Source organism: Myotis davidii, unplaced genomic scaffold, assembly GCF_000327345.1.
Source record: "Myotis davidii unplaced genomic scaffold, ASM32734v1 scaffold1036, whole genome shotgun sequence".
Classification (NCBI taxonomy): Eukaryota; Metazoa; Chordata; class Mammalia; order Chiroptera; family Vespertilionidae; genus Myotis; species Myotis davidii.
In genome coordinates this window covers 316,127-328,133 of record NW_006287260.1, presented here as the reverse complement: position 1 = coordinate 328,133, position 12,007 = coordinate 316,127, and the positions used below count along the sequence as shown (strand labels likewise).

General features: G+C 55.3%; 1 protein-coding gene across 1 annotated transcript in view; it reads left to right on the top strand.

The window, feature by feature from the left end:
* TCP11 (t-complex 11, testis-specific) overlaps positions 1–1,507 on the top strand; it is a 14,632-nt gene extending 13,125 nt beyond the window's left edge. The window contains exons 7-8 of the mRNA XM_015560838.1: positions 261–424; positions 1,127–1,507. Of these exons, the coding sequence (XP_015416324.1) occupies positions 261–424; positions 1,127–1,359 (397 nt within the window). The 3' untranslated portion in view covers positions 1,360–1,507. The remainder of the gene's footprint in view (positions 1–260; positions 425–1,126) is intronic.
* Positions 1,508–12,007: the final 10,500 nt, after the last annotated feature.

Here is a 12,007-nt window from a genome sequence, read left to right as displayed (position 1 = left end):
GGGACACTGAGGTGATCCGAGGGCCGAACCCGTTCCTCGTCGGAGTTGGTTTTAATGTATCTTGTTCCCTGAGAAGTAGAACGTGGTGCTGTATGTAGAGAATAGTCAATGTGTTGAGATAAGAGCCAGACACTGATCCCACCCATTGGCTGGGCTGCTGCCAGGCTGGCGGGGGGTGCAGGGGAGGTCTGGGCGTCCCCCCGAGGGCTCCGGCCCATGCCAGGCGGCGGGGCTCCCAGCCTCCTCTCCCTGTGCGCTAGGCCCGAGGAGGCCATGCTGGCTGTGAGCGAGCAGGTGTCTCAGGAGATCCACCAAAGCCTCAAGAGCATGGGCCTCGCTCCTCTGAGCAGCGACAACACAGCCTCTCTGATGGGACAGCTCCAGGACATTGCCCACGCGCAGAACTGTGTCCGCAGCGTCATCGGTGAGTGTCCTGGTGGGGAGGCCGTGTGGCTGAGGGAGGCTCCCCTTGGAAGTCGGCCGCTGAGCCACCTGCCGGTAAAAGGCGCGATCTCTGGGCAGGTCACGTTTCAGGCTTCAGTTTTCCAAAATGTTGGGTTGAAAAAATATATCTTTTGTAGTTGAAAGACGGACTCTGGCTCTAAGGAAGATCTGCACCAGGAATTCATGACTTCCAGGTGTGGCACACGCCAACCACCCTATTGGCCCATCCCTGGCCTTCTCGGTCATTTCTGACTGCAGTCTTAGACAGGGGACGTTCACCCCTGCCCACAGGCAACGCTGCTGGCTAGGCTGGTGGCCACTCCCCTGGCAGGGACTCCTGCCCCCACCGTCCCACGTGGGAATGGAGGCTCTGAGCTTGGCCTTGCTCTTAACCTCAGCCGTCCAAGGGCTCAACCTGAGCGCCTCCTGTGTGTCATACCCTCATCAGTCACTGGTGGCTACTAAGCCAGCTTCGGAATGGTCAAAAACATACTAGCCACTGGTTGCCAATCCTTGCTTTGCCCTTGAGGGCTATATAGCAGCCCCTCCTCCCGGTCCCCCTCCCCAAACAAAACAGATTTCCGTGTCAAGTGAGGTTAACTTAGAGCTTGGACCAGTGCAGGGCCGCTTCTCCCCGAACGTCGCCTGCCGCTTCCCTTCTCACTGTCTTTCCTGCTCGCAGATCAGCGGATCCACCTGTTTCTCAAATGCTGCCTGGTTCTCGGAGTGCAGCGCTCTCTGCTAGACCTCCCCGGGGGCCTCTCTCTCATTGAGGCAGAGCTGGCAGAACTGGGCCAAAGGTTTGTCAACCTAACGCACCACAATCAGCAGGTGTTCGGCCCCTACTACACGGAGATCCTGAAAACCCTCATCCCCCTGGGCCAGGCCCCGCAAACAGGAGTGGAGTCCCTCTGATGGACCAGCCCTGAGCCCTGGCGCCCTGATCCAGGAGAGAAGCCCATCGTTTTCCTGGGTGACATCACAGAGATTAGCCCAGCAGCAGCCTCCCTCCCTCCTGCAGCCAGTACCAGCGCTGTAGTGACCACACATGTAAACACCAGCGGGCCCCACGCATTCACTAATAAACTTGTGAATTGCCAGCAAACGCGCACTCTGTGCAGCCAGGGCCAGAACTTGTGCCCTTGGCCCCCAGCGAGCTACGAAGCCAAGAGCCGAGCTGGGAGCCAAGGCACCAGGCGCTAGCGGGTTTTGTCTGAGGGCTCAGAACCCTGCACAATGACCACTATGTGAGTATAATGGCTCCTGTGGAAGTTAGAAACTTGTTTTGTGCAGTCCAGCTCAGCATTGGGCATGGTTGTAAGGAGTCCTTAGGAATCTGTCTCTAGGGCCTAATTCCCTGAGGGTTTCCAGTGGAGCAACACGAGGTCAATAAGTAGGGCTTCCGCTTCCTCTTCTGCAGAGGGGTCTGGAGCCCAGTGCAGCCTGGGTAAGGTGGGTGCTGGCTGCTGTAGGCACACTGGTGACAGGTGTCAGAGCTCATGGCGTCTTGAGTGTCAGAGTTCAGGCTTGGACAGTGAGGCCAGGAACTTACCTGGGCTGTTTTCCTTGGCCCTGTCCTCTAGCTGAGCGATCCTCCTGCCCCCCATCTCTAAGCTGAGAGCGCTTCCTGACTACATGCTGGGCCTGCAGAGGTTTGGGCTCTGAGTTCCTGTTGGTAACACAAGTGAGAGGTGCTCGGAAAGGACTGGCTCATGGATATCAGCCGATGTCCTCAGGTGCCTGCAGACCAGCGCAACTTAGCAGGACGGAGCTGAGAGTGCTCCATTCAGATTTGGTCCTTACCCCCTTTTGTAACGTGCAAGAGAAAGTGGAATCCACATATGTGCTCTCCGGGTAGGGTAAGGAGAAACAAGGTTCTCACGTTTCCAGGGATGGAGGGAGCTGGTTATAACACTTCCTCCAGGGAGAACCAATAAGGATTGAGTTCCATTAGCCCAGGGCTCCCCCCATGGGCTTCCTTCTTAGAGAGCAGAGCCCGGAAGAGCTGGCCAGCACAGCCGCCTGTAGTGTGGCTCTGACCAGAAAAGCTGGGGGTCTGGACCTTCGTTTCCAGTCTCGTAGCCAGACACCCTCAGGGTGGAGAAGCCAAAAAAAGGAGTACACTCTTGGCCCTGAATCTGGTTTACTACACACTTGCCACTTGCATTTGCGTTCCACACACTGTACAACAGCAACTTTACAGAGTGCCCTCTTGCACTCTGGGGCCCCTCAGGAGATGTCAGAGAGTTGGTTTCAGATTGATCCCCACACACCAGGCCGAGGGAAACCACCTGCCAGAGGGACTTTGCTCACTCCACAGACACCGGGGAGGGACCGAGGGAGGTTGGCTCTAGAGTGTGATGGGGCATCTCACCCAGTCACGCCCCACCAGCCACCTTCTAATTAATTTCCTTTCAACGCACACTAATCCATGCACTGAGGCACTAGTGTTTAATAAACAACAAGGCTTGCCTAGATTCAGCCTCTGATTTTCAACAGTTAATTTGAATATTTAAAATCCTACATTTTGGCCCAGGCTGCATGGCTCAGTGGTTCCATGTTGACCTGTGAACCAGGAGGTCACAGTTTGATTCCCAGTCAGGGCACATGCCTGGGTTGTGGGTTCAACTCCCAATGGGGGTATGCAGGAGGCAGCCAATCAATGATTTTCTCTCATATTGCAGAAGACCAGAGGAAAACCAAGCAATGCTTTAGAGAAAAGGAGTTACACTGTTTATTACCCCGGCAGACTCAGTGGAATAACTTCCCAGGTCTGAGCAAAGTAACGTGCAGGGGCTTCTCTTTTATATCTTTCTGGTGCCTCTGTCCCTCAGATATGGACTATGCTTCCGGTCCTTTTTGCGGGCTTTGCCAAAAGGCCCCAGGTGTTGGGGGTCTCCAGGCCATATCTAATGGTCTGGCCTGGCGCCAGCACTAATAGCCCCCCCCCACACACACACACACATACACACACACCCCGGGGCTGTATACTGTTCACAGTTTATGGCCTCTGTGAAATGTGAGCATTTAGATAGCAGGTTCTGCAAGACGGGTTTCTGGGAAAGAGGCAATGGCTTAATTACAGGTTATCAAGCATGTACACTGGGCTGGCTGGCACAGATTCAGATTGCTAGCCCCCCAAATATCAGGGTTACATTGGAATTAGCCTTTTGAGCCGTCTCAGTCACTGATGTTTCTTTCTCCCTCTCTCCCTCTCCCTTCCTCTCTGAAATCAACATAACACCCCCCCCCCTACATTTTGGAAGCCTCGTTCTCTTAGAGTTGTTGGAGTTTTAAGAGTTCTTTATATATTGTCAGATATGTAATTTGCAAACATTTTCTCCCATTCTGTGGATAGTGAGTTCACTTTCTTGATCGTGTCCTTTGATGCACAAATTTTAATTTTGATGAAGTCCAGTACTTCAGGTTTTGTTTTTATGGATTGTGCATTGGGGGTCAAGTCTGAGAACTCTGCCTAGACCCAGATCTCAAAGGTTTTCTCCTATGTCTTTTGCTAAAAGTTTTATGTTTTCCATGTAAGTCCATGACCCATTTCGAATTAATTTTTACATAAAGTGTGAGACTTTAGTTACTTTTTCAAAAGCCTATGGGTATCTAACCACTCCAGCATGATGTGCTGAAAAGTCTCTCTTTCCTCCATTTAATTGCTTTTGTTCCTTTATTTTTTATTAAAAATCAATTGGATGTTTGTGTGGGTCTCTTCCTGGGTTGTCTCTTCTGTTCAATTTGTCTGTCGGTCTCTCTGCCATACCACACAGTATTGATTGCTGTCGTTGTGTAATAAGTCTTGGAATTAGACAGACCCAGCCCTCGCACTTTATTCTTTTTCAGAGTTGTTTAGCTACTCTAGTTCCTTTGCCTTCTGTAGACTCATCTTGCCTGTAACTACAAAAACCCTTGCTGGGGTCGGATAGGTTTCATCTTAAACCTGTGTATCAATTTGAGAAGAATTGGCATCTTTACTATTCTGAACATCCCAGTCCTTGAGCATGGTCTCTTTCTTCAGTTACTTAGTTCTTCTTTGAGTTCTCTTATGAGCATTGCGTAGTTTCTATCATACATGTTCTGAACATGTATTGTTAGATTTATTCCTAAGGATTTTATCTTTTTGAGTGATTATAAACAGTTTTATTTTTAATTGTATCCACATATTCATTTCTAATATACAGAAATACAATTGATTTTTGTATGTTTATGTTGTGTCCTGTGAGCTTGTTGAACTCATTGATTCTAATATTTTTTTTTTTGTAGACTCTTTGGAATTTTCCACAGTAGTCCCTCTTATCTGTAGTCTCACTTTCCATGGTTGTGGTTACGTGTTCAACCATGGTCTGAAAATATTACATGGAAAATTCAAGAAGTAAGCAATTCATAAGTTTTAATTGCACATCATTCTGAGTAGCATGATGAAATCTGAGCCGCCCGTCTCGCCTGGGTGTTCTGTGTTGCTCCCTGCCAGGCAGTCAGCAGTCTGGGTTACCTGGCTGGCTGTTTCTGTACTACAGTGCCTGTGTCCTAGCACCATCATTTCACTTAATAATGACCCCAAAGGGCTAGAGCAGCGATGCTGGCAATTGGAGTATGCTACAGAGAAGCTGTCAAGTGTATGTATGCATTGGCGAAAACATAGTGTATGTAAACTCTGGTTCTGTCCGAGGTTCCAGAAGTCTGTTGGGGGCTTGAATGTATCCCTCATGGATAAGGGAGGACTACTGTGATCTGCAAATAGGGGCAGTTTTATTTCTTCCTTCCTGATATGAATGGCACTTACTTCCTTTTCTTGCCTTATTGCACTGGCTACAACTCCCAGCACTTTAATGTTGGTGATAATGGAACCCTTTCCTTGTTCCCAATCTTAGGGGGGAAATTGTCTTTCACCATTAAATATAATATTAGTTGTAGATTTTTAAAGGAAATTCCCTTCTGTATTAGTTTCCGATTGCTACTGTAACGAAGTACCACAAATGTAGTGCCTTGAGCCCATGCAAATTTATTCTCTTTTAGTTCTGGATGTGACAAGTCCACAACGGGTCTTTTGGGTTAAAATTCCAGTGAGTACAGGCAGAGCTGCAAGAGGCTGTAGGCATGTATTAGTCCGCTGCGGTTGCTGTAACAAATCACATAACTGAAAGGCTTAAGAGAAACAGTCCAGGAGGCTAGAAATCAGAAACCAATTTCACTGGGTCAAAATCGGAGTGTTGGCAGGGCTACATCCCCGCGGAGTTCTAGGGAGAAGTGTCCCTGCCTCCTCCAGCTCTGGTGGCTGCTGGCCTTCCCTTTCCGAGGCGGCCCTGCTCCCGCTTCTGCCTCCATGTCCCATGGCGGTCCTCTTCCAGTGTGTCCCTCTGCCTCTCCCATAAGGGCACATGCGATTGGGTGTAAGGCCGCGCACATAATCCAGGATAACTCCCATCTCAAGACCCTTCACTTAACCACACGGGAACAGGCCCTTCTCCTTACAAGGCAGTTGTTATGGACTGAACTGTGTTCACCTCACATCCACACAGTGAAGTCCTACCCCAGCACCCAGCATGTGACTCAGGGAATAGGGCCATTGCAGACGTAATTAACTTGTGGTTATACTGGAGTTAGGTGGGTCCCTGATTCAATCTGACTAGTGTCCTTATGAAAAGACACGTGCCATATGAAGACAGACACAGACATACACGGTGTGACGACTCGGAGGATGCCATCTACAGGCCAAGGGACACCTGGGCTGCCAGCCGCTGGGAGAGGTGGGGACGGATTCCCCCTCAGCCCCCGCAGGAACCAGGCCTGCGAACGCCTTGGTTTCAGGTATAATCTTTGCTTCCACCATCAAACATAATTAGAAAACTCAGGAGAAGGAAAGTCTATTGTATTTACCCATGTTTTTCCTTATGTGCACTTGCCCTTCCTGATGTTGCAAGGTTACTTCTCGTACCATTTCCTTTCTGTTTGGAAAACTGTCCCACCATCCCCGCAGGGCATTTCCCTTCAGCCTGAGAATGCCTTGCTCCTCTTCATTCCTAAAGAACCTTTCACAGGGTATAGAATTTGGGGTCACAGCTGTTTTCTTTCAGCACCTGAGAAACACTGCACGCATCCTCTGGCCTCACAGTTCTGCCGAGAAACGCGTCACTCCAGTTCCTTTCCCCTGAGGGCAAGCTGTCATCTTCCTCTCTCTGCTTTCAGGAATGTTTTTCTCCCATTTTCAGAAATTCAGTTATGATGCATCTCGGCACGGGTTTCTTTTGGTTTATCTGGTCTGGGTGCTCCGCTTCTCGAATCCGTAGGTTTACATTTCGCCAAATCTGTGGAGATTTGAGCTGCTGTTCTGTGGAGTGATTTTTCAGCCCCACCCTCTTCTCTCCTGGGACCCGCTGACAGAGCCGTGGCTGTTTTGTTGAAGTCCCCAGAGGTCCCGAGCCTCATTTTTCGTCTATTTTCTCTGTTGTTCAGATGGACAATGTCTATTGTTCGCCTTCCGTTGTGTGGGTTTGGTCTTTTTTTTTCCATTCTGCCTCTGGGCCCTTCCACTAGGTTGTCATTCTGGCTCGTGTTCGTCAGGAGCAGCCTGGCCCGGCTGGCGATGGGCGCCCACCCCCACGGCGGCTGGCAGTGTCCTCTTCTTGCCGCTTCCAGTGCTGTGGCTGCAGAGCGCAGGCCTGTCTGGGCCTCTGGTGTTTCTGCCGGGGTTTCCATTGTCCGCAGTGAGAAGCACAGGGAGCGCTGGTCCGCTTCGTCCTGGAAGGAGTTCAGTTCACGCTGATGCTGTCGTCCTGTGACCGGCCGCGCCAACAGCTTCAGTTCTTTACGGCGCGTTTTCTATGCAGAAATGTTTGGTTTTTATATAGTTGAATATATTGATCTTTACAAAAAGCAGAATTCTGTAACATGCTTGGAAGCAACCTTCTCATACCAAGGTATGAAAACATCTCCCATTTTCATATAACTTGCTTAGGTTTCTCTCTCTCCTTTACCATTTAAATAAGCCTGCCATCTGGAGTTTATTTGGTGAAAGGAGGGACAGGCATCTCCCCCCCATGGCTGCCCCGTTGTCCCAGCGCCGGTTACTGGATGTTTCATGGTGGTAGGGAGTCTACTTTGATCAATACTTGTTGTAAGTGTTCCCAGCACCTGAGGCCTGGGAGGAGCAGCCACAGCCCATAGAGGCTGCACAACGGGCAGCTCAGAGCTCGGGGCACCGTGGGTGTGGGTCACAGAGCCTGGTGCCGGGTGGGCCCATGGAACTGCAGGCCCACTGGGCTGCTGGCCTTGTTTGCAGGGAGCCAGTGGGCGCCAGACACCTTCAGGTGCAGTAGAGGTGGCCAGGCTGATGGGTCTCAAGCTGTCCCTGGAAGCGCTCCAGGTGACAGAATTCTGGTCCCTGCTGTGTGGCTGTCTCATCCTCCAAGAGTGACGCCCAGCGGCCCGGGTGCCGGGAGGATGCGGGGAGTGTGACAGAAATGGCCCGATGGGGAGGGGAGCACATGGGCGAGGCCTTGTGAGGGCCCGTCTGCCTCAGGCTCCTCTACACAGAGCAGAAGGCAACACCCAGGCCTCCCCACGACAGCCTCCAGTCCGGAGGATGCCAGTGTGGGCCCCTGACCACCGTGAGCCGGGGAGAGGTTGCTGGGTAGAGGTGGGGCAGATGCTGTTGTGTTGCATGTGCCCGTCCCTTCCTCCCGAGGCCTCGCCACCCCTTTCCTTCTCCCTTCGGCCCTTTCGTCCTCTCCCTTCTGTTCAATTCTGGTTCCCATTTGGCCTAGGCTCAGAGCAGCGGGCCCAGGTGCCAGTGTGAACTGGCAGGTTCCCACCCCCAGGTCCCCGGCCCAATCAGCACTGCAGCCGGGTCAGCAGGCGCACAGAAGGCTCTGATGGCACCAAAGGGCCCGACAGTGGCAACGTGTCCTGGGACAGTGTCCGTGGAAGGGGCACCAGTGGCTAAGGCGTCTGCTGCCCAGGAGGGCGCAGGAGCAGGAGCAAGGGAGCGGAGGCTGGCCTGTCCACTCTGTGTGGCCCCTCGGAAGCCCTGTGCTGGAAGGACCCGGACTCGGTGCTGCCATGAGCTGGCTGGCTGCTTAGGGACAGCGCCCTGCTCTGGCCTTGTTTCCGTCATCAACACGCCTGGGTGCTGGGTCAGCTCAGCGATGGCTGCAAAGCCCTTTCCAACGGAGTGTCACAGGCTCTGAGGACGCCGGACCAGGTTTCCAGGGTTCCCCCGCGCCATGGGCCTGTTTCCCTCTGTAAATAGGGGTGGTAACACCCAGAAAGGCGGGAGGGCCGATGAGACGGTTGCCTGTAAAGGGGCTGGCCAGTCAATGAAGGGGTCATTAGGGTCATTTGCAAACCTTCCCCTTTCAAAACCCAGCCTGGGCGCCTCCCCTCCTTCCTGCCACCGGCTCTGGGAGCACCGACTGAGTCCCCACAACCCTGGGGCTGCCCCGTGGGCCTGGCGGCCGGCTCCCGGCTGGTAGCTAGTTGTGTGTCTAAAACTCAACCTCACAGCCAAACTAAGTCCCCCCAGGAAGACACTTCCACAGCGCGGCCCCCACGCTGCCTTGTGCAGACGCTCCACGTGTGTGGGCTGACCGGCTGACCAGGACGCAGCAGCTGTACCGGACGTGGCCCCGCTGGTGCTGAGACAATGCTCCCGAGGAGGGGGCGGGAGGGGGGAGAAGTGCGGGGCCTTGAACCCAACCAGGTGAAGTGGAGCTGACCCACCCCCCGAGGAACGTGAGCAGAGCAGATTCCCAAACGCGCCCGGCAGACGGCAGGGCTCACACCCATCCGGCGCTGGCCTGTGCGGCACCAGGAAAACACCAGCAAACATTCCAACCCAAAGACTCCAAAAGCAAGGCAGGTTTCGTGTCGCTTCTGGTTTATTAGTTCCGTCTGTTCTAAGTTGCACGTTAGGAAAATAACAAAACCAATGCCGGGGCCCAGGGTACTCACGCCTGCAGTGAGGTCAGTCTATGTTGCTGCACAGATTGGCTGTTTGGTACCAGAAGATGGAATTCGGGCAAAACTGGACAGATGAACAATTATATGTACAGTAAAGTAAAAGGGGAAGTCATTCAAGTATCAAAATACAGAGACAGATTAAATAACATCTTTATTACAATGCGTTCCGTCGCCACACCATTGGCAACAGTGCGTTCCTGGCAGCCGTTCTGCGGCCTGGCCTCAGAGCAGACGAGGTCGGACCAGCCTCCAAGGTCCGGGCGGCTGCGGCTTCCCGCCCCTGGGACTGGCACGGACGCCCGAGGGAGCGAGCAGCTGGCAGGCAGGAGGGCCAGCCAGGGCCTGCGGCGGCGACAGGGGACCCACTCCACGTCCCACCGACACGGGCCCGCAGTTCAGAGACAGACACGGCTGTTACACGCGTGACCTGACCGAGATGCGCCGAGCAGGGCGTCCGCTGGAAGCCTGTCAAGTCCTGGCAGTTGCTGCCCGGAAGGGGAGTGCTGCCCAGAGGAGGGAAGAGCAGGCCGTCCTTTCCTTTTGGATATCCAGAAAGAAACGCACCTCAACACACAGCCAGCGCCCACGCAGCCCGGCCGAGGCTTCCCCATAGGAAAATACCCTGAATAAATAGAGAGCACGTAGCAGCTTCCAGGAGGAACACCTGCATGTGACCAAGCGCGGCCGAGGGCTCGTCGTAGTGTCTGTTCCCGCTGGCCTCATGGTAGCCCCTGCCCGCGGCCCAGCAGAGGCCGCTCCCCACCCGCCTCCGCCCTCGCCCACTCCTGGCAGAAAGCAGGCGCACCCTCACGGGGAGCTGAGGGGAGTCCTCACAGGCCCTGGAGGCAGCAGGAAGTTGAGTCAAACTCCCAGGTTCCCGTTCAGTACCGCAAAGTGGGGGAGCCCCTCTATCCCAGAGGGAGGCGACTGCCAGGCGTGTGGGCAGGATGGCCCCGCTTCCCGTGTCTGGCCGACCACAGGGCCGAGCAGGTGCCCAGGGCTCTCCTGCACCCGCAGGCAGCGCTCCGCCTCTGCCCTCCCTGGGAAAGACCCGCTGGGCCACGGCCGCCACGCCGGCCAGCTCCCCCTCCCAGGAACCCGCCTCGTTTCAGCTCCACTGGGGGGCGGGGGGGTGGAGAGATGGACACACACCACGGGTAAAAAGCAAAGCAAGCCCCAGAGGGCCGAGGGCAGCGAGCTCCCGATGCCACCTGCCCTGAGGCCACACGGGAAGCAAGCCGCCACCTTCCCTCTCCTCCGCGTGGAGCCAGGGGAGGGCCAGCAGCGAGCAGTCAGCCAGGAATTGGGAGAACCCGCGCGAGGCCTGATTACACAGATCACGAATCGGCAGGCAGCAATCTCAGCTGCTGGCCCACTAATGCCCAAACAGCTGCCTGTTCTCCTTTCCAACGCAACCCAGACGCCGAGTCCCCAGAAAGGTCCTGGGCCGGGCCGCGGGGCGGGGCTCTGACCGCGGCTCGGACTCATGGCACAGGAACCGCTCGCTCGTCTCCAGCAGGACCTGGACCTTCCCTCCGGGAACCCCAGACCCGACAGCAACCAGCAGCCTCTACCCCTGCCGGGCGCCTCTGAGGCGGGGCCCGGGCCAGGTGGGGACGAGAAGGGCGCTCACAGGGACCAGCGTCCAACTGGGCCGGGTGTGAAACGCAGACTAACAACACCCAGTCAGGGCTGCCCTCGGGTCCCCCTTTCCTACCCACGGGCACTGCCTCCATCCGACCCCCTGGGCCTCCCAAACCCCGTCCTGAGGACACACGCCCTTTACCCGCCGCGGTTCCGTCCCCTGACCCTACAGGCACCCGTCTAAAGGCTGGCAGTTTAACCTAGAGGTTTGAGGCAAGTGTTAAAAGTTCATTTTATAAAATTTTTTTCTATTAAAACACGTGTTCTGGACAAGTCATATCTTGACCCTCTGGGCTCCAGTCTCCCGGGAGAGACGCCCGCAGGGCTCCGGGCCAGGACAGGCGCGCTCTGTAGGACGAGGCGGCAGCGGGCAGGCAGCCGGGAGGAGGCCGGGCCTGGGGCTCCGAAGCGCAGGTGACGTGGTGGCGGCGGTGCAGGTGGCGGTGGCGGGAGCCTGAGCTCCCACACCCGTGTCCGCAGCACAGCTGGGTCCTCAGTGGCTCAGCTTGGCAGAAGCAAACACAACGGGGGAGGAGAGGGTTAACGAGGGCCTGCACAGGCGGGGGACACGGAAAGGGACCAGGAAGCAGAAAGAAGACAGGAAGCGGAACAGAAGGTCCCTCACGGCCTCCCCCGACACCACTGGCACCTCCGCTCAGCGCGTCTGCCTGGCAGGCACGGGACAGGCAGAGGACCCCTTGGTTTACCAGCGGGGGCTCAGTCCTACAGCAGCAGCACCGCTGGGCGCTCTGCGGGACTGCGGTGTCCGCGCTCCCTACGGAGCCGCCCGGCGGACAGAGCCTCGAGGCAGCTGCGGGCCTGCCGTGTGGTGGGCTGCACAGCCCTGTTCAGGGAGGGCCGGGAGATGCTGACTACTGCTGACCCCGGCCCTGCGGACAGGTCAGAGGACGGGGCGCCACGTGCAGGAAGCAGGCCGCCCTCGTGCTGGGCC